This window comes from Solanum pennellii, chromosome 5, assembly GCF_001406875.1.
Source record: "Solanum pennellii chromosome 5, SPENNV200".
In the NCBI taxonomy this organism is placed as follows: Eukaryota; Viridiplantae; Streptophyta; class Magnoliopsida; order Solanales; family Solanaceae; genus Solanum; species Solanum pennellii.
Genome location: NC_028641.1, coordinates 8,847,509 through 8,869,855, shown reverse-complemented (window position 1 = coordinate 8,869,855; position 22,347 = coordinate 8,847,509). Strand labels below are relative to the sequence as shown.

The 22,347-nt window shown below is 35.3% G+C and overlaps 2 protein-coding genes across 4 annotated transcripts; one reads left to right on the top strand and one right to left on the bottom strand.

The window, feature by feature from the left end:
• The first annotated feature begins 7,323 nt into the window (after positions 1-7,323).
• LOC107018706 (recQ-mediated genome instability protein 1-like) lies at positions 7,324-13,187 on the top strand. Of its 3 annotated transcripts, none has more exons than XM_027917353.1 (9): positions 7,324-7,915; positions 8,930-9,047; positions 9,172-9,338; positions 9,493-9,638; positions 10,167-10,300; positions 10,789-11,369; positions 11,902-12,012; positions 12,093-12,212; positions 12,599-13,187. In XM_027917353.1, exons 1-9 carry the CDS (start codon positions 7,436-7,438, stop codon positions 12,767-12,769), a joined length of 2,028 nt encoding a protein of 675 aa, XP_027773154.1. In that variant the 5' UTR covers positions 7,324-7,435; the 3' UTR covers positions 12,770-13,187. The 3 variants fall into 3 exon arrangements, with proteins under 3 accessions (XP_027773154.1, XP_027773153.1, XP_015074741.1); XM_027917352.1 differs by having other exon boundaries at positions 7,326-7,915; positions 12,084-12,212; XM_015219255.2 differs by lacking the exon at positions 8,930-9,047 and having other exon boundaries at positions 7,328-7,915; positions 9,168-9,338; positions 12,084-12,212.
• Positions 13,188-14,748: 1,561 nt separating this feature from the next.
• Positions 14,749-20,807, bottom strand: LOC107020823 (putative ABC transporter C family member 15). The gene is made up of 10 exons (XM_015221333.2): positions 19,756-20,807; positions 18,249-19,672; positions 18,075-18,161; positions 17,380-17,979; positions 17,088-17,252; positions 16,655-16,949; positions 15,888-16,408; positions 15,693-15,756; positions 15,356-15,595; positions 14,749-15,186 (listed from the first exon to the last, which is right to left on the bottom strand). The coding sequence occupies exons 1-10, from the start codon at positions 20,558-20,560 to the stop codon at positions 15,077-15,079; spliced, it is 4,311 nt and encodes a 1,436-aa protein (XP_015076819.1). The 5' UTR covers positions 20,561-20,807; the 3' UTR covers positions 14,749-15,076.
• Positions 20,808-22,347: the final 1,540 nt, after the last annotated feature.

Genomic DNA, 22,347 nt, shown 5'->3' with positions numbered 1-22,347 from the left:
CTTCTTGCCATTTTGGCCAATCATTTCGTTGTCGACATTCTATAACAGATTGAGGTTCATGATCCTCATTATCTTGCATGATATTTGTTGCAACATTATATGCAAAGACATAATCAACCACTATTTCTGATCGATTCATATTAGTTTCAACATCTCTTAAATTTATGGATAGTTCATTATTTCCTTGAGTTTCAAGTTCATTGATTCTTTCATGAATATCAGACTTATTCAAATTTTGAACTTCCATATGAGATTCTTTCATAGTGTCATCTTGACATTTAATCTTTCTTTTTCTAGGATTTTGATCCTTAGACCCCAATGGTCTACCACGCTTTAGGTGTGTTTTTGACTCATTAGCTATGACACTAGTGGATGGTCCTTTAGGGACATCAATTCGAATTGGGACGTTCTCTGCAGGAATATGTGATTTAGTAATCCTTTTCAAATCTATAAATGCGTCTGGCATTTGATTTGCAATTTTCTGCAGAAGAATAAGACTTTCCAAAATGAGGGCTCAACATATGGGACCTCAACCAGGGAGTCTTCGTTAGCAAACACAGAGTCTACTTCATCCATTCATACGTACCTCATTCAATTCATTCATAGGCCAGTGTGAACACCAACTATACCTAGGATGTAGTTTAAGACTTTCATCGGGTTTGCTGTGCAATGATCAGGAACAACCTAATGTCATTACCTGAATCTAGCTCACCTCTTGATTGTCCAATCATAACACCTTCGGTATCATTCATTTCTTTATATGATTCATTTGAGGCTGACCTCATTCATTCATTGGGAACTTTAACTTTAACCGACATAGATCATGTGAGCATCATGAAATTCAGTGTCTGCCCCACACCGAAAAGAGGTGGAATCACCGACCAAAGCGATTCAATAACATGCTAGCGTATATGGAAATTTAACCCCGCCAGATCCCTATAGTGGCAATATAGGTTCAAAGATTAGGAGATGTATGGAGACCCATACTCGGCAAGCCGGACAGTCTCATCTCATGAGAGTTATGTGAACCTCCGCCCTTCCCGAAAGAAGGCATCACCGCTCATAGCTAGCCTATCGGTGCTCAGTATAAAGTTTCATTACATTCAACTCATACATCATGGAAGTTGGCTTCTAGTATGAGGACATCATAGCTCAATAGATGATTTCTCATCTCATCATTAGTATTAAGTATTTTAAACTCAATATTTTCATTAGAGTGTTCATCGAGACTGATCTCTTCATTATCTTAGACTCTCATTGGTGAGTACGTGTTGGTAACATTTACTTAGGCTCATTTGAGATTGCTCTCATCATATACATTAGCCTCACATCATGATTGTCACCACATTCTTCATTTCATTACATATATCTTAGGTTCACTTATTCTTGAACGTATGTTAAACTTATGTGTCTATACATACAACCATGGGACTTCATTTATAATTCGTTAAGTGATTCTTATTTTCCTAAGATTATGTATTACAAGATTTATGTATCTTGTCTATATACCAAGATCTTGATTTTTGATCTAAGTAGATGGCATTATTCTTGAATATTTTACTCACGTACGACTTATGTATCAATACGGAGGTTTGGGCACGGAAACCCAAATCTTGAATCACTTGGATATCATTTATATTTTTCATTGATTTATTTTCTAATATTCATAACATTAGAACTCTAAATTAAATCTCAACATCTTCATGAAATAATTAATTTTCTATTTTAATTAGAATTCTAACTTAAATCTCAACATTTACATGAAAGAAAGAAATTTTCTATTTTAATTAAAATTCTAAATTAAATTCCAACATTTACATGAAAGAATTAATATTCTATTTTATTTTTAATTAGAATTCTAAATTAAATCTCCATATTTACATGAAAGAATGATAAGTTTTTTTTATTTTAATTTTTACTATTAATTAACCGAAAGGTTGGGGGTTCGAGCCCCCACAGCCTCCTTATTTTTCCATCTTGGGAGCTGCTGAGGGGCGTGGGATCGATTTCCCACGATCCCATTCTTTTCCTTAATTAATTTCCCCTTTCTTGGCTTCTCATTTTTGCTACTGGTCGATCGAAGGGTTGTAGGACCGATTCCCCACAGCCCCCTCCTTTTTTTTTCTTCTTCCTTCTTCTTCCCTTTTCGCATGTATCGGGAGGTCGTGGGTACGAATCCCACGCCACCCATTTCCTTTTTCCTTCTTCTCTTTCCCCCCATGTTCGATCCCCCAGCCTCCATTTCTTTTCCTTCTTTTTTTTCCGCGCAATACAGGGGATAAGGGTTCGATTCCCCCCATCCCCATTTTTTTTCTTTTCTCTGCGAATTTCGCCGGCCCCCAGCTCCCCGGTTCGAGCCCCGCCTGGCACCCTTTTTTTTAATTATTATTTAAGTCTTACTTTGGTGAGGTCTCGGGTCCGATCCCTGCAGACCTCACCTATTTTTATTTATTTATTTATTTATTTTGTTCAAAATTTCCAGAATTCATCTACAACTTATTTTCAGGTTCTGGAACATTACTCCACAATTTTATACATCATTTTTGCAGGTTAATTTAACATTTATTTCTTATACATTCGTTAAGGTTCTTAAGACAAGTTCAGAGGGATGATTTGATCATTTATTTTAACTAGAATTTATAGCATTTCAACCATGTGAATATTACGATTTTAAGAGCCTCTAATTGCACATAAAACACGAATAACCTCTATGCTATTAACATGCTAAAGAAAAACTCAAAATCATGATCACAATCTTGCACAAATACATACGTATTTACATTCATATTCCCAAAAGACACAAAATATAAACACATAGTCATGAACACATACTCAAAACGAGATCATCACCACAAACAAGTATCCCTAAATTCTACCAACAAGAATACCCAACCTAAGATCATAGGGAGCTAGTGACAGGGGCATGCAACGGGGAACAACCTTAGTTTCAAGATGAATAGTTTGAATCGTAAGGGGCCTCTTGGGAAAGGAGCCTAGAGAGAAGAAACCCATACCTTAATCGATGTTCAAACGTTGATGTTGCTGTCCGGAAAACTCCTCATAACCACTCCCAATTTACTTCAGCGTACACCTCACTCGACGAACCTCTCTTAGCCTTGACGTTTTGATTACTTTTTCTTTTACTTAAAAATTCTTGTGAGTTCTTCAAGTGTGATTAACTCTTGTTGTATTTTCAGTTCTTGAAATTATTTTTGGCAAAAACCAACGTGAGACAGAGATATGGAGAACGTGAGAGAGAGATAGAGTGTTATTAGAATTAGGAGACTAAATTCAAGACTTAGTCAAATAGGATTTAAATTAGATTAATACAAATCTGATTTATTTTAATTAATACGTAAAAGGACCATTATGCCCTTAAAATTTTTAGATTTTTGATTAATAATTAAATCACCTTAAGTACCTATTATATAATTAATTTATTTATTTCTGGATCGCTACAGAGACCATCTAGAAGAAGCATCTATTAGAACCATAAAATATCTAAATGACCCACTAGGTGGGTGAATAGGTCCACAAATATCCCCATGTATACGTTTCAAGAACGCAGGGTGTTATGACCGAAAATAAGCAGGTGTTAACGCGGAAGCTAGCAAAGCAAACCTCAAAAGACCACGAGTAAGAAGACAACGAGAAATATATCAAAAGACACAAAGATTTAACGTGGTTCGGTCAATCGACCTACGTCCACAAAGGAGATGAGCAATCCACTATAAATATGAGAGTACAAAATATAGAGGGAAACAACCTCAACCAATTCACTCGAAATACATGGGAGGTTCACACAAGTGATAACGTATCCAACTTGTGACCCATAAATTCTCCCCCTAACCAAACTCTCAAATCTCTTAAGACTACATTGTGAATGCTGATTAAGTTAGAAGGAACACGCCTCTATTTATGGAGTCCTAAACCTTTTCCTACTAGAAAAAGGATTAGTCAATCCAAAACCTTTTCCTAAAAGGAAAACCTATTTATGGTAAGAAATTTAGGGCAAATAAAACCCAACAAATCTCCCCCTTAGCCTGAATTTCTGACAAAATAAATTTGTCCACCTTCTTTGCTTAATCTTCAACAACTTGTTTCTCCTCTCCATAATATCCTTTACAAAATTTATGTCTCAACACAGAGAACCTCTCTGAAACAATTTCTCCAACAAAATCTTCATTACTGTCAAAAAAGGTTGCAGCTAAAACTACATCAGCCAAGATAAACACCTCTTTCTAACCTGGTTCAATCATCGATTATCGAACCACTAAACCTGACTCCATCATTGAATCTGACTCTGATACCACTTGTTAGGACCGGAAATAAGCAGGTGTTAACGCGGAAGCTAGCAAAGCAAACCTCAAAAGACCACGAGTAAGAAGACAACGAGAAATATATCAAAAGACACAAAGATTTAACGTGGTTCGGTCAATCGACCTACATCCACAAAGGAGATGAGCAATCCACTATAAATATGAGAGTACAAAATACAGAGGGAAACAACCTCAACCAATTCACTCGGAATACATGGGAGGTTCACACAAGTTATAACGTATCCAACTTGTGACCCATATATTCTCCCCCTAACCAAACTCTCAAATCTCTTAAGACTACATTGTGAATGCTGATTAAGTTAGAAGAAACATGCCTCTATTTATAGAGTCCTAAACCTTTTCCTACCAGAAAAAAGGATTAGTCAATCTTAAACATTTTCCTAAAAGGAAAACCAATTTATGGTAAGAAATTTAGGGCAAATAAAACCCAACACAGGGGACTCAATCTTAACTTTCATTGGTGATGGTCTCACAAATAACTTGCCTTGATAACAAGTAGTACAAAAAAAATCACCATTTAAAAGAACTTTTAAGTCTTTTAGAGGATGTTCATTCGAATTTTCTATTATTCGTCTCATCATTATTGACCTAGGATGTCCAAGACGATCATGCCAAAATACAAATGTATTGGAATCAGTAAACTTCTTATTTACTATAAAATGTGCCTCAATTGCACTAATTTTTTGTCCAATACAAGCCAGAAGATAAAGTAGGGAACTTTTCTCTAACACATGTCTGCCCAGAGACATTCTTGGTGATACCAAGATATTCAAGATTTATTTCATCCATTGATTGGATATGATAACCATTTTCACGGATATCTTTAAAACTCAACAAGTTTCTCTTAGATTTTGGAGAAAACATAGCATTATTAATGATGAGTTTAGTTCTCTTGGGCAAAATTACAATGGCTCTTCCAAAACCCTCAATCATATTAGTACTACCAAAAATTGTAGTAACATTTATCTTACCCATACTTAAATGAGAAAAATATTTCTTATTTTTTAATATCGTATGTGTTGTACCAGAATCAATCAAACAAATATCTATTTCGATAATATGTTCTTAGAATTATACATATCTTCACATGAAATGACATACACAAAATAAATATATATTAAATATTAGTGTTGTCAAAAGGGTACAATATATTCAAAAGAATAAATTAATAATTAAATATTAAAAATTGAGCCTTAATTTATTGTTTCCTCTAAGTCAAAAACGAGTTGTTAGGAAAATAAAATAAAATTATTATTTAATCCTAGTTAATAACAGACTGCATGTTTTTAACATTAGATCAAATTAAAGACCTAATATAATACAAACACATGATAAATCCTAGTTAATATCAGAATTTATGTTTTTAACATTAGACCAAGTTAAAGACCTAATATAATATAAACACGTGATAAAGTTTAGTATTTGACTAATTCTATCATATTAGAATCATATAAATAAATCAAAAATTATATATTATTTAATTAAGAATTAAGGAACAAGCTAATGAACGACTAAACTAATTTAAAATACTATACTCATGCAAACAACTATCATTACATGAAATTTATTAATAAATACTACCAAAAAAAATATCACTCTTCCATGTTCACAGAACCATCACCAATTAAGTGATCTATTTTTCCTTCAGGATGTGCGAAGAAATCTGCTACATCCAAGTGCGTGATGTCAACTTGATTTTCAGAGATAAAATTTGCCTCAGGATTTTTCTCTTTCTTCTTTAGTGATTCTTGATAATGCTCAACCAAGTGTTTGGGAGTACGACAATCACGTGCATAATGACCTCTTCCACCACATCGAAAACAACATTCCCTAGTTGCTTCACGTTTCTCATCCTTTCTTTTTTTCTTTTTATTTGATGAATGATTAATGCCAGGAATAGAATTACGTTCTTGACCATAATCACGACCACGACCACATCTACGTCCGCGACCACGTTCACGACCACGATTAGGACCGCGACCTTTTCCACGCCTAGCATGGTGGGCGTACGCCTCATTCACTTCAGGAAATTGTTCAGATTCAGTAGGTCGATTCTCATGATTTTTCAATAATAAATTATTATTTTGCTCGGCCATAAAAGATGAGAAAATAATTCAGAATACTTTTTGAAACCTTTCTCTCGATATTGTTGCTGCAAGAGCACATTCGAGGCATGGAAAGTGAAGATTGTCTTTTTCAACATATCAATCTCACTAACCATTTCTCCACATAATTTCAATTGAGAAGTGATTCTGAACATGGCAGAATTGTACTCAGGTATAGACTTAAAGCCTTGTAGCCTTAGATGCATCCAATCATATCGTGCCTTTGGATGTATGACCATCTTCAAGTGGTCAAATCTTTTTTTTAGGTTTTTCCACAAAACAAGTGGATCCTTAATTGTCAGATATTCGATTTCAGAATCTCGTCAAGATGATGACGCAAGAATATCATTGCTCATGCACAATTTTGATTTGATGTCTTATTTTCTTCTTTTATGGTGTCTCCAAGACCCATTGCATCAAGGTGGATTTCAGCATCCAACACCCATGAGAGATAGTTCCTGCCCGAACTTTAAAGGGCAGTGAACTCTAGTTTTGTAAGATTGGTCATTAAAATTAAAAATAAAAGAATAAATAATACATTTATTAATTCTTCAAATCTGATCTTCACTTTTGAGAAATTAAAGTCTCGTGCTGATAACGTGTTATAAAACTATAGAATAAGAATAAGAAACTAGAGAGAAAAGAATAAAAGACTTGTTAATGAATTTATAATGAACAAGAGCACTCTATCTCCAAGTAGGACTCTTTAACCATATCCTAAAAAGAACTCCACATGATAGATATTCACTATAATACAAAATTTAAAAATTTATGCATAGGTCAAGCGGATGCTATAAGTCATTTAATGTAAGTTTCGAGCTATAAAATGGATATTTGCATAAGTCGATCAAATCAGATATCTCAAAATCAAATCGGCGCCCTAGACTAAGAAAGTCCACTGATCAGCCCAAATTGCTTCAATCCTCCAATGTAAATTGAACAAAAAGCCCAAACAAAAGAATTTGGAGGGAAATTTTTTCAGGGAAAACAATGAACAGAAGACGCCACCAAATCATCTGTTCCTCCGACGAAGAAGACGGCGACGACGAACCTCAGCAATTCGCCGGCGGCAATGAAGAAAATGAAAATCCTAACAACATAGAAATTGAAATTCTAGAATCGTCTACTAACTTCCAATCAGTAACCCTAAATTCTCCCATCCAGAACCCTACACCTAATCGTGAGCCAAACGTCGACGTTTCTGAAGTTGTACGAGCTGCGGATTGTGGCATTGGTCGGGCATTGGAAGGATTAGGGCTAAGATTGCGGAGGGAATGGTTAGAATCATGTGTTGGAGGACTTGAAGGATCAGTAGTAGGAGAGTTTTCTGGATTGGATGATACGACGAAGGCTAAACTTTGTTTCGAGCAGTTTTTGTACTCGGATATGAATTCTTGTGGTGCAGGAATGCTTCCAAGGGACGTTCACAAGCTGCATTTGGTTGATCTTAAAGGGCCCTTTGTACTTCAGGTATAGTGAAAATCTAAATGCTGATGAACTTTATTGCTATTGTGGTTTCAATATGTAATTTTGTTAAAAAAAAATTAAAGCTTTACCGGCAATGAGGTGGGGAGAGTGAAAGTAAGGAAAATTGGGAATATCCCTCATCTCATACTGCTCTCTTGATACAAAATCTAAAATTTTTATCACTTACTCTTGAGGGCACTAGTACTAGACTTTCTCTTGCATTTTTGCATGGAGGTTGTTTCAATGCTTTGAAATTGGTGAGTAACCATGGAGCAACTTGCTGGGGTGTAGTACATTTGTAAAACACATTGGTGATACTAAAAAAGCTGAAGTTGTTTGTTAATTTGTCTTCTATAAATTGAATTAGTTCGACTTTCATGTTTGTAAATGAAAGGCTACGACTTGACATCTTGGTCAAGTTTTGTTTGAAGTTACTATAGGAATCCTTTTAGTTGCATTTCTTTAAAATGGAAGTACCTATGTGAGTCTTGACTTCAATAACTTATTTAGTTATCTAATACATTGGTTTATCACAATATAAAGCTGGTTGAAAGACAATATCTAATATGGGTAACCAAAAGGGACGGGGCTTCTTTAAATGTTGATCGAGGAGAATTTATATATTTTAGTTTTGTTATGTTTTGTGGAAGAAATTTCTTAAAGAAAGCTCAATATGCACATGGATGAGTAGCTTATCTTATTTTCTTGTTGATGAAAGTAGCTCATAATTTCGTGAACTTCTTAGAATTATTCGGGAAGGCACTTCAGAAACTGGGTTTGCTGAGAAAGAATTTGGAAACGGGCATCAGTTAGTTGTGGTATTAACGAGCTTCTATTGTTTTCTCCTTTTTCTCCTATTTATTTGAAACAAAGTATAGTTTCTTCTTTGTAACATTAAAACTTAAGTGCCAAATCAGAAAGTTATGGAGTTATCAAGAAAACTTCATTACTTTCTGCAAGCAGTTAGTCAACAGAAAAGTTCCAAATTTATTAAGAAATGTTGATCTATCTCCTCAGAAAAGAAGTAAAAGGCAATTGGTGAGAAGAGGCTCATTTGTGTTCTTGGGTTTGAAAATCAAAGTTCATTCGCTTAATTTCTTTCATAACAGTTGCTTACTGAAACCATTTTGGAAAGGTTGGTAGTTAAATATGACATCTCTTGCAATTAGCTTTAATGTACTTCCTTAGATTTGGTCAGCCTATACCTTTAATGTGACTCTGACTACTTGAGTGTTTCATACCCTTCTCCCTCAAGGTAGATGAGATTGTGAATATCAGTTGTCCTCTTCGAGATAGGTATCAGAATGTAGCTGCTGGAATAAAGAGGTGTCTGAAATTGTCCATGACTGATGGTATTCAACGAGTGTTTGGGATGGAGTACAGGCCTATAAAAGACCTCAATGTTCTGGCTCCTTCTGGACTGAAGGTATATTTAAGGAGTACCAATTAGCAATTACTATGTTGTTTATTAGTTTGTCAAGTAGCTTTTAAAGTATTATTTACAAGATGAGAATTGATAAGAATAGCATTCCTCACAAAACTATTTTCATATTCATATAGATTGCTGTTGCATTTTGCAGGTTGCTATCTGTAATGTTCATGTTAGGCATGGAATTCTGATGTTGGTCCCTGAAGTTATTGAAGTTCTGGGTGGGATGGTGGAAGAGTTAGAAGAAGCAAGGAAACGGCTAGTTAATGAAATAAATAAGCCACCAAGGGGGAAAAGGTATGACGAAGGACCAAGAAAATATTTACTGTCTGAACCTAATTACCAAATTCTGATATTGTTGGTAGATGCCTTATACAAGTGTTGAATTCACTTGAATGGCAGAGGTTGATGGTCAGTGCTAGCATTAGAGGACCCTAACTGACTGGATATTTGAATGTTATCAAACGAGGATTCTAATAGTCAACCCTAAGTCCCCAACTAACATGGATTATGGTGTAGTAGTTGATGTTCAAGTCTCTTCAGGGGTATTCTTAAGGGTCAAATAGATATTCTGATGGTCCTGACTTAAAGGTTAAAGTTAAGAGCTGTTTCTCTGAATCTTAGCAAAGTGTTAGTTTGTCCTCCTCCTTCCTCGTCCATTTTGTTTCTTGACCTCCTAGTGAAGACTTAATATCTGTTGCTCAGTTATAGGATTTGGTTTACAAATGAGTGAATAAGGCGTATTGTCATGATTTATTAGTGTTATGCTAGAAACAACCTCATCACTTTTGGTTATTTAGTTACTTCGTCTATGCCCAATGCCAGAACAAGGTCTGGCGTGGTTCCTCCTTTGGCAACTAGAGCTACTGCTGCTGCATGGCCACGAGAAGGTGTTACTGTTCCAGAGCACTCTGATACTTCCTCAAGACAAAATATGCATTTTCAGGTTCATGAACGAGGTACTTTGACACCCTAAAGAGCTTCTTTGCAATTAGTTTAGGATATCTGTATATGTACTGCATGTTCATTTGTTTTTGGTGTTGCTTTCAATGTGAAAAACAATTTGTGTGCTACTTTGGGTTATTTGGTGCTGGTCTTCTGACTTTTAGTATGAGAGAGAAGCTGATATATTTTGTCAGATTGCTCCCTTTTGATGGCTTCTCTCCGCACAAGCTTGTGTTTGAAGCTTTAGTTTTTGGGTTTTTTACTCTAGTTTGACTATTAGTTTGCAGAACATTTATCCCACAGTGATATAGCTAAGGTAGTGCTACAAGATAAAAGATTGCTTCACATACGTAAATTGGAATAAGTTCTAGATATAGCCTCTTGTATCATCTTGTGGTGAACGGTTATGTCCCTGGTCTTGCTCGTTGGACCACATATCACTCATGTGACATGTACTGTAATAACAGAGGTATCTCTCTTTTAATCTCTCTTTGGGGTGCAGGAACATCTGGCATTGCTACTACTGCAACTGAAGAAATTCATCCCGTTACATCTGGGCTACCATCTTCTACGTCATTCACCACTCCTGTTTATAGAAGAGAGGCTCAATCTAATTTCCCATCTACTCCAGCTGTTTCTGTCCCATTCAATAGGAACACTGGACCTACCTTTTCATCTGATGCAGCTAGTCATGCAGAGGATATCCATATGGCTGACATGACCACCGAAGGCATTGATGTTCCAATTAGAAGGGAACATAATGACCCTGTCCTTTCATCTTCTTCTTCCATGGAAGTGGAGGAACTTTTGTCAGATGTTAGAAGTGACCCTGCCACACCTGCCAGTAGCAGGAGCAGAGGAAGCGTTCGTGTCTCTAGTGATAGTTTCCATTATGAAGATGTAACACCAGATACATTGTCTACTGCAGCAATTGACGTTGATGAAATTGATTTGGTTGATGAATTGGACCATCCATATATACTTTCTGGAGCAAAGGAAAACCCTTTCACTTACTTAGCTAGTCTGTCAGCTAAGCAGGCTGGTATGCATGGCAGTGCTTCCACTGCTACAGGAAAAATTAAGGTAAGTTTTGCTCTCCCTCGTGATATCAACTTCTCTGATGCTGCCATATAGAAAATTCACTGCGTCCTTCTATCTTACCCTTAGTAATTGGGTCTTTTTCCACTTGGCTATGATTTGTATGGGTCAATTGGAGATACTCGCAAGCAGAATAATCTCTGTAAATTAATATAATGAAAATACAAGACTGAAATTCCAATGGCAAATTGCTCAAGTAGGAATGGATTTTTTCTTAAGCCAATGGCAAATTGCAATCTATCTAGAAAACCCCCATAACTGGCATCCCTCTTCCTAGCAGCGTATTTTATGCATTTCTGGTTCATTTGCTATCAGTCTATCATTGTGCCTTGTCTTTTTGTGCATTTAGAGTTGGTAACTAGCCATTTCGATTAAGATTATTTTAATACCGTGTTTTGTCATTCACAATACAAAACAGTGAACTCTATTTTTTTTATTTTTAGTGCAAAAAGTTGGGATTGCGGAGTAGAATTATCTTCATGTTAATAAGAAGCTGATATCTGCCTTAAATCTGCAGTGCTTTCTTACTGGTGTGAAGGGATTTCAGTATAAACAGAGTAGTAAATACGAGCTTCGGGTTTATGTTGATGATGGCAGCCTAATCTCTGAGATCCTTATAGATCATGCTGTAAGTTATTGAAGACTGGACACCCCCTGACTGTCAGAATCTGATTATTGTTTAACTTTTTTCTGCTTCAGCTTGTGCAGGAAAAAATAGGCTTTTCTCCTGCAGAGGTAAATGCTGCTCTTAGTTCTTCAGATAGCAAACGAGTCAGTGACACGAAGGAGACACTGAAATGTTTCCAGAAATTCTTGATTAATTTTGAGGTATTTCACTGCTATCCATGAAGGAAATTTTGTTTATAGAAAACTCCACATGAATCTTCTAAGTTCATATTTGTTTGTTGGATCAAGAAGTACAGGGCAACCACATCTCTCCAAGTGAAAAATATGCGTCCAGGGATAGGTCTTAATGGCATGACGATGCATGTATTTGATTGATAAACTGTGTCAACCCCATATTATTGATCCTTTTATAAATCATGAGTACATGAAACATGAAAAAAATAGTAGAATACAAATGATTATTAACTCGATTGTTATTGACGTTAAAGCTGTTACCTGCTGAAGGATTTTGATCTCGTAAAATTAGTACTTCAAAGATATGCTCTGGCCTCTGTTCATGAAAATGTCTTGGACAATGTGTCTTGCAGGGAACAATGCTTGTTCATTTGAATGAAGAATCTCCAATTCCAGTTGCTACTGAAATGAACCAGGGGTGCTCTGCCTCTGATGCATGGTTGCTTCTCAAAAGACTTAAACCTTCTACTTCTCCGCGACAACATCATCTTCATCACTCAGAAACCATCAATTTATCCCCTTGATGTGTCGTTGGTTCATGGGGAATTTCAAAACCACGAGAGCAAGGTGAGTTAGAGTGACATTGCTCAATTCAGAAAGTTGTTGCATGAGATGACGCCCAGAAGCAATGGCGTTAATGCAAAAATAGTTCACCTGTGATTCAAACAATGAAATGACTTCTCAAATTGCGGAGCCAGGGTGTATGTGTTAGTTTTAAAAGAGTCCTGTTAGTTAACTAAGAGCTGGTAGTAAATAAGACTCTTATCTGATAGGTTTGTCCTGGTCTTTAGGAAGTTGTTTTATACGTGGGTTGTTGTCTAGTTTTTAGGAGAAAGCTTTGTATGCTAATTCCTAATTTTTTTAGTCGAAGTCTGTGTTTTATTTTGCCATAAAAAAGCAGCATTGAAAAATATCAGTCAAGCAAATTTCTTTCCACGTTTACTGCCTCTCTTTCTCTATTTTTGCTTCTTGAATCTGTTTTTGCTATCAGTATGAGTGGGATTCATCCTAACCTTCTTCCTCGGAAAATTACAATATACACGTGATGACATATAAGGTCAATTAGCTAGATTCATTTGTTTTTCTTTTATTCGTCTTTTATCTCTAGAATATTTAAGAATTTGAATTACTAGAAATTCTTTTCGAACATAGATTCTAAAGTTTATTTGATATGTTTTGTTCTTTTTTTCCCCTTCCCTTTTCTTGACAATTACTTTCAATTTTATCGTGTAGCTGTTCTTCTTTTATCTTAAACAATGTAATTGTTGAATAATTGAATTATAATGTCCATTGTACAATACATTTATTACTTCTTCCAGCCCAATTTTAATATATGATACATTTTCCATTTTGAGACCTCTCGAATGTTTTCATTCTACTAGGGGGTAATAATAGACCTTTCCGTTTTAATTTATTTGTCTAACTTTCCTTTTTAGTTTATTAAACAAAGAATGTATATCCCTTTTTGATTTCATTAAATCATATAATACATTTTTCATCTGGTGTCAAATCAAAATAGGACAAACAAATTGAAACAATAAATAAAAATTTATTTTACATGACTTTCAAAACATTGTCTAATCATTGCTTTACTCGTTACTTTTCAGTACTTATGTTTGTGATAGATAACAAATATGGTGAAATAGTTGGCGTTCACAAGTTAATTCAATTTAAGCTTTTCCATTTTTCCTTTAATAGTAAAAATATTCTTCTAGTTTCAATATAAACATAATAACATACTACTCATCTTTTCTCTCTTTATTTTCTTGTTCTTCTCTTACTGTTTTTTCTCCTCTACCAGTTGATGACATCTTTCTTGCAAAGAATAGGAAGATAGTGGGTAGTAAATTTGCTAAATGAATGGCTCAAATGTTATATAAGTTACAAGACATAAATATAGAATAATATGAAATGAATAGTTGATGGTTACATAAGTTACAAAAACTAATGACCACTTTCTTCCACAATTGATGATGATAGTAAAGAGGCACAAATGTAATGTCCATCAATAAACATAACATGATATATAATGTGACATATAATATACTTTTATTGATATTAAAATGTCACACCAACAACAAGTGAATATAGAGGCATTTTTTTGCTATTTTTATTTCTCAATGATTCCATAACAGTATATTACATAATAGAATATTTGATGCTTATTGAGAGGTTCCAGGTTCGAGTTTCGAGTTTGTTGAGAACATCAGAGTTGCCTGCCTTTGTTAAGGTTTCCGACATGAAGTCAGATTTAATCATGGCCGAAGTTATTGTACGTCCTCCCTTTTACTATATCTATGTTTCGGTTGAACTCTATATAAGCTCTGTTGGCCTGTGTCATTCTTAGCATCAACAGCTATGCTTTTCTAGGTGATGCTCTTAAACCTTCTAGTGTAATTCAGTTTTATTATTTGTGTTAGCAATGTGATTGTTGCTATGGGAATAGTTAGCTAATAGGAGAATAGCAGGTAGAGAGATAAACTGATGGAAAACAGACAAGAAATGATACAAATAACAAGAAAGAGTTTAGGGATTAAGAATAAACACTCTACATGAAAATAGCTCCTTTAAGTACATGAACTATGAGTTAGGGATTAAGAATAAACACTCTACATATCTTGCAAGGTTCATGTCACCTTTGGTTGGCAGTTACAAGAAATATACTTTTTGAAGTGACTGCTCAACTTACTGCATTTTCTCCAGTTATAGGTTGTTCAATTTTGATGTCAGTTTATGATTCTGTACTATACAATGGCTGATTTTGAATTGGTCATTCCTTCCTATAGATGATCTAAACTAGATGTACTATCAAATGTGCTAGTGCTATGCTTTTAGGTTAACCCCTTGGATGATCTCCGCAAGAATTCTGCCACCAGATTTGAAAATGCTGAAGAACTGTTCTTCAATAACTGGTTAGGAGTATCAAACTCAAGAATATTTCCTGCATCAAACGAGACAAATTTTATCAGGTAATATAATACATTTTGAATAATATGGTGTGTGTATTCTCAGCTGTTCTATGGTTGCACTATATTCTGCCACTACTAATGTTATGCTGTGTTTTTTTTTGTGTGTGCTTGAGGTGCTACAGCTAGGTTCTGTATCTTTACCTTCACCAAGAACTAAAACAAGATCATTATCGATAACTGTGGGTATCCGATGTGCCACTGTTATAACTGTACATCCATTTGTTTCTTCTCTTATAGTTTTCTGAATGACATTGTCCGTCTCTGTATCCACTGAAGCAGTAGCTTCATCAAGTACCAATATTCTCCTTTTCTGTAGCAATACCCTAGCTAGGCACACAATCTGCCTTTGACCCACGCTCAAGTTTTCTCCGTCTTCTGCAACTGCAACATAAAATTCTTGATCATTTATTTCCCATTCCAAATGTTGTGTATTTTGAATATAAAGGTGGGTTCAGACCACAGAACCTAGTATTTGTACCTGGTGCATCAAGAAGCCTTAGATCCTGCTTCACAATATCAGCTAAATGACATTTTTGCAAGACCTGAAATATGAAATCATTCTTAGAGTAAGTTACAAAGTCATGTGAGATTGCTCATAATACAGAATGGTATATCGTAGTAAGTTACAAAGTCTCATACTTAGTCGAAAGAAAAAAGAAATTCAGAACATTACCTCCCAGATATCCTGATCTGTATGTTGTTGTAATGGATCAAGATTAGTCCTAATTGTTCCTTGGAACAAAATTGGATCTTGTGGTATTATACTCAACTTAGACCTCAGGTCTTGCAAACCAATCTTGGAAATGTCTATTCCATCGATAAGAATGCATCCCTCAGATGGTTCGACAACCCTGAAGAGAGCTTGGATCAAAGTAGACTTTCCACTTCCTGTTCTTCCAACTACACCAATTTTCTTTCCCTCTGGAAAGGTACAGGTTATACCCTTTAGAACTCTTGGGAGATCAGGGCTGTATTGTACATGAAGATCTTTAATTTCAATTCTCCCTTTTAGAGGCCAATCGGGTTTTGGCCTGGACTTTTCAATTATCAGTGGAGCTTCACTAGGAACGTCGCTGAACTGAAGTATTCTCTCAACTGATATCATTTTGTTCTCGACATTGCAAAGGTTCCATATAACCCAAGCTTGGAGAACATTAAGATTTAAGCCATAGGTAGCTGCTAGTCCTGCTAAACCTGCAAACAGATGAAACATGTCACATCACACACTGAAGCCATTTATCACAGTGAGAGAAAGAAAAAGTTGTTATCGTGGATTTGACTTCCTCAGTTTGTGTAAGTTCTTAAGGTAAAATCTTTTTCTTATGTCTACTCATGCATCACCAGAGAAGCTGCCTGGAATTTCGTTGATAAACTGCCTGGGAATGTGCTACACAGGATGCATGAAATGGAAAATGGAAATGGAGAAGAATAAAAGCTTACTGGGGTCTATAGCCTCTCGGGGAAGGTGTGCCAGGATGACGAGAAGAAAGAAGAATATGAGATTGAAGAGAAAGTTAATTCGAACACAGAGCCATTCCATTGTAGCAGAGTTGTGAAAGACAACACGAGAATAGTCATCGATGAGACTTAAATTCTTATTCAAGAATCGGTCTTCCTGGTTAAAACAACGAATTGTTGCTACACCGTTGAGAGATTCAGAGAAATGATGTAGGATTGGAGCTTTCTGAATGCCAATCATCCTTGCCAGTTCTCTAGCAGTGGTAATGTAATATGCCTGCAATAAGAACTGAATCATTAGCACTAAGGCCATCTTTATGGGAAGTAAAATACTCATTGTTTGAGTTCCAATAATTTTCTGGCAGTTAAAAGTAAATAGGGACCAAAAGTAACTTCAGGTTGAGCTTCTTATTACCTGATACCACATGGAGAGGCCCAGTATCAGAAGGAAGAGAAGAAAGATCTGCCAGGCAACATTGGACATAAGGACAACAATGCTCAATAATTGAATAAGCGCAAATGCCAGTCCAGCCAATCTATATGGAATATCTGTGTCCACGATGCTTTGGTCCGTAGAAGACTGACAAGAAAGAAACAAAACTTGAAAGTTCAGTATAGATGCAGCTAGAAAGTCATGTCTTGAGAAACAAAGAACTTAATATAGACACGTTTCAAGACAACTAGATCATTTCAGCTGCTACACTCACCCTATTGAGAATTCTGCTGGAAGGAGTGGAGTCAAAGAATGACAAGGGTGCTCGGAAGATTGATTTGATCATTCCAATGTAGAGCTTCTGAGCAGTCTCAATTGCGATAGTTGAAAGCATAACTGCTCTTCCTAAGATGAAAAGAGAGCTTCCCCCTGACATCAGCACGAATATTCCAATTAATCTCTCGCTAGTAACCCTTCCTTCTTCTTCTGTTCCCCATGTAATCCAGTAGTTGCTTGCCATCTGCAGTCCCTGGAAGAAAACTTGGCATAGAAGGACCGGAAGTACAAGGCCCCCTTTATACGCCGAGGTCACAAAGGTCGAGTAGACTTTCCATTTAACTCGACCTGATACTGCATCTTCCTGCTGAGTTCTTCCTAAGATCCTGTTGTCACAGGTAAGATCTTCAAAGCACTCTTCGACTTCAATTTGGTTATTCTGATGCTTACCCTTGGTTAAGCAGCTGCACTTTTGGGAAGGGTTCACTTGATCTAATGATTTACTGTGAGCCACCATATGCCTTAGTAGCTCACCATCCGGATCTGCAATCAACTTGTTATACTTTCCTGATTGAACAATTCTTCCGTCCTTCATTACCTAAGCATATCAGGTGAGCATAAAAACTAAGATATACTTTTCTAGTTTGTTTCGATCAACCTGAAAACCAATAGCTTAAGATAATTTCAACTTACCAGGATGAGGTCAGAAGTATCTAAAAATTCCAACTGGTGAGTGGCATAAACAACTGTTTTTTCTTGTAGATGTTGGATTAAGCATTTCTGCAATATGATGAAGGATTATAGCACATCAATAAGAGCAACTACATTACTGAAAAGAATTCTACAAAACTAGGATGTAGAGCTTGCCTTGAACATATGAGCTCCAGTTTGTGCATCAACTGCACTGAAAGGGTCATCCAGCAGATAGATGTCTGAATCACTATAAATAGCTCTGGCCAACTGAATTCTTTGCTTTTGTCCACCACTTAGGTTCATTCCTCTTTCTCCTACCAAATTTAGATCTCCGTCAGCCCACATCTCAATGTCACGTTTCAAAGCACATCGTTCCACGACATCATCATAACGTGCTTTATTCATTTCCTTGCCAAACAGAACATTGTCTCTAACAGTGCCCGTCTGAATCCAAGCACTCTGTGGTACAAAAGCCTTCGAACCATTTATCTTAATACTTGATCCAGAAATTCTAGGAATCTCTCCCATTATACTGCAGAGTAAACTTGACTTCCCTGATCCTACTGAACCACATATTGCTACTTTCCACCCTTTCATTATCCTGATTTTCTCAGTTATCTTAATTGTTGATTTCTTGGACTCATTTGTGCCCCAAGCATACTCTCCTGGTTCAAGTTCGATCGCCACTTCAGAAGTGTTAGGAGTATTATAGCTTGTTAACTTCTTTTGATCTTCCTCTCTCATGAATTCTTGAATCCTGTCAACTGAAACTTTTGTCTGAGCAACCATCGAAATGAGCTCAGGCAAGTTGTAAATTGGTTCCTGTAGAATCCTGAAAGTTGCTAGTGCTGAGAGAACTGCTCCTGAGGTTAATGGTGTTTTTAAGATGATACAAACACCAAAGGTTACAACTGAGACGAGCGTTGGCGAGGCCCAAAAGAGGAAAGCTACAGCAGAGCATGTATAAAGGTATCTCTTAAGCCAACCTCTCTCATTTTCTCTTAGTTGAAGCAGCTTCTTCAAGAAAGTTGACTCCCATGAGTGCAGTTTCAAGACTCTCATGCTTTTTAAGGTCTCTGAAGTAGCTTTAATTCTCACGTCCTTGGCTTCCATTATCTTTGAGTGGAGCTGCTCTTGCATATTGGCAAGTGGTGTGTTGCTCACCATGACGAATATGGTCGAAAGAAGAGCAGCAATAGAGGGAGCAGCACCCAAATTCCTGTATAAGATAAGCAGGGCAAATGTAACCTGAACAGGAAGCAACCAAACTCCATGAATATACCAGCAGAAGTCTCCAATTCTCTCAACGTCAACATTGATGAAGTTTATGATCTTCCCGTCTTTTGTTCCGCCATACTTTATGGACAAAGTTCTTTTATATATCAATGCCATCAGCGCGGCTCTGACTCGAACACCAATCCGGTTAGCTCCAAAGTACCATTGCCTTTGGGACAGTGACTCTACTGTTTTGGCAAAGAAGAAGATGAAGGCTAACATCATTCCTTGTTGCCAATTGGACTCATCTTTCTTTTCAGACAAAAAATTCACAAAACTTGTTATCAGCAAAGGACCAATATAGGAAGCAATTGTGTTAACTCCTACATAAACAAACAGAAGCATGAAATTAGTTTAGTTTGTTAACAAAAAAGTTTTTGCTTAATTGAAAAAATCAAGAAATTACCTGCAAAAACTGCATTACAGGCAAGTGGTGTCCAAATCATACGAAGTAAGGCATCAGGGAGGGAGAAAGAAGAAGCTTTCTTTTGGCGAAGCGCGTGTTCCAACAAAGAAGAAGCTTCATTAGAAGTTTCAGTGTGAGGAATTAAAGGTATGTGCTCTACTTTAAGCTTAACCTCTTCATGACCCTTGTTAAATAGTGGATTAAGCCATCTAAATGTGATTAGGCTCCAAATACTAGCACTAGAAAATGCATCATCATCATCTTTTTGAAGGAATGGCTGTTGAATTTCAGTGTATTTGTTGTCTGGTAGTGGCAAGGCATTGAAACATAAAAGAATGGACAATGGTAGGGAAGCAAAATCAATTATATTTGCCTTTGGAAGAAAATGTGGGGCTTTTGTATATATGTTATAATGTTTGAGAAGATGAAATGAGACTAAAATTATGTCAAAAACACTAGAAAATACCCACCATAGGATGAGTAATAATGGCCACCTTTTCTCTCTGTTTAATGAATAGGCTGCAATTACAGCTGCTACACTCCATGTCATCACAGAAAAAACAGAACCCTCAAACACAAAATCTCTCAAATTCAAGAATTCATTCACACAAAATCCCAAATAAGAAACAGCTATGCAGAAATTCAATAAAACTGTAATCTTGATGAAAAATGTGGATTTTCTCCTCTTCTCCCTTTTTTCTACAAAACTATCTTCTTCTCCATTTTTCTTGAAAATATCTACCAACAAACATATGAGTAAAATCAAGAAAAAAAACACATTCATTAGCCTTAGAGTGATGTCCATCTTTGTTGACACCAAAAATCAAGAAAATCCCACTCCTTCAAAAATTAAAACCTACTTAGTATATAAAAGGAAGCTTAAGAAGTATTTTTTAAAAAAGTTAAGCCAAAAGCACAAATATCCATTATTCAAAAATCATATAAAAAAAAAAAGATTATACTATGAAGAAGAAAGCACGTGCCTTTTTTGAAAGTTTGGTGGAATTATGATGAAGAGGCATCTGAGTATCAACCAGAATGGTTAATGAAATTATAGATACAACTCTATTTTATGTAATGCTTATATAATAGTGAGCGCGGTTTGGTTTGATGTATAAGATATAATAATTTAAAATTATTTTATTTCTTGTTTCAATATTTTTGTGGAATAAATTATCTCATATACATGGTGAAATAACTTATTTTAAAATAACTGTTAGGATTTTATTCTGATTTCTTACCTAATTTGAAGTTTATTTTTTTTCTAAAAGAAAAAACTAAAACATTATCATAAATGTTTTAACTTTTTTCAGAAAGGAAAATATTAGTTTCTTCTATATTTGATATATTCTTACCTTAGAGAAAATATTTGGAGATATATAAATTAAAGATTCTTATTCTCATAGTAAAACACAATAGCATCACAATGTAGACGTTTAAGAGTTTAGTGTGTAGAAGAGATTTATTCTCTCAACAGTTTTTTAATTTTTATAACTTTTTATATAATAATATTATATTTTTAGAATGAATTTTTGTTATATAATTTATCAATTTCATGATTAGTAATTGTAAACTTCCGCATGTCGCTCTAATCACTTTCAAACGCAATAATAACTTATCTCGAAATAAATTATGTTTGAATAATTAAACAACCCCTTAGGTAATAACAAGTGCCATCACATCAGTAGATTCTTTAAAGAATCTGTCCAAAATTTATGTTTACAAAATGAGTCAGCCAAATTTTCCGCTGACCAAAAATGTCTTCATGCATTTCTTAATTTTAATTTATGTGTCTTCTTGCAAATGACTATTAGCAATTTTAAAAAATATTATCTCGTACAGTATATTACTCCCCTAACAGTCCTAATTTTTGAGATTCAGACAAGATTCTTAATATATAATTTGTTTATATATATATTAAAAGTGGCAAATAAAACTAAAAATTTAATTTTGAGATAGTATAAATAAATGGATTAATGGAGTGTGAGTATTTGGAATTGAGACATTTATTTACTCACACCTTATGGCTAATATTTTCATTCCTCAAAGGGCATATCATATCGTCACAAGATCCTTGACTTGTTTTCAAAAAAAATAAGATGAATTTAATGTGAATAGTTAAAGAATCGAAAAATTTTAATAACTTAATTGAAGAACTATTTGAACTATGGCCTTGTTGTGAGGGTTCGATTCTTTATATTTGTAATTCTCTCCCATTTCCTTTACCCCATTTCCCCATTTCACAAAGAAGTCATAACTGAGAGGGAAAAAAAGAGACATTTTATATGATGAAAAAGTTAAATTACTTTTTCATTTTAAAAAATTATTTAATGACTTTATGTGAAACTAAGGCAAATTTAGTTGCATGATTCTTTTGCAACAATAATTTAGTGACTTTTTGGTGATAATTTAGGTAAAGTTAAAGTAAGTTTTTTGTTATGAAAAAAGAACCTTAGTGACTTTCAGTGTAACAAAATAAAATTTGGGTGGCCATCTATGACATTACCCCTTCAAAATTTTTGCAACATGTGATAACTTTAATACTCCCTCAATTTTGATTTATAAAACTCACTTTTTTTTAGTTGGTATAAG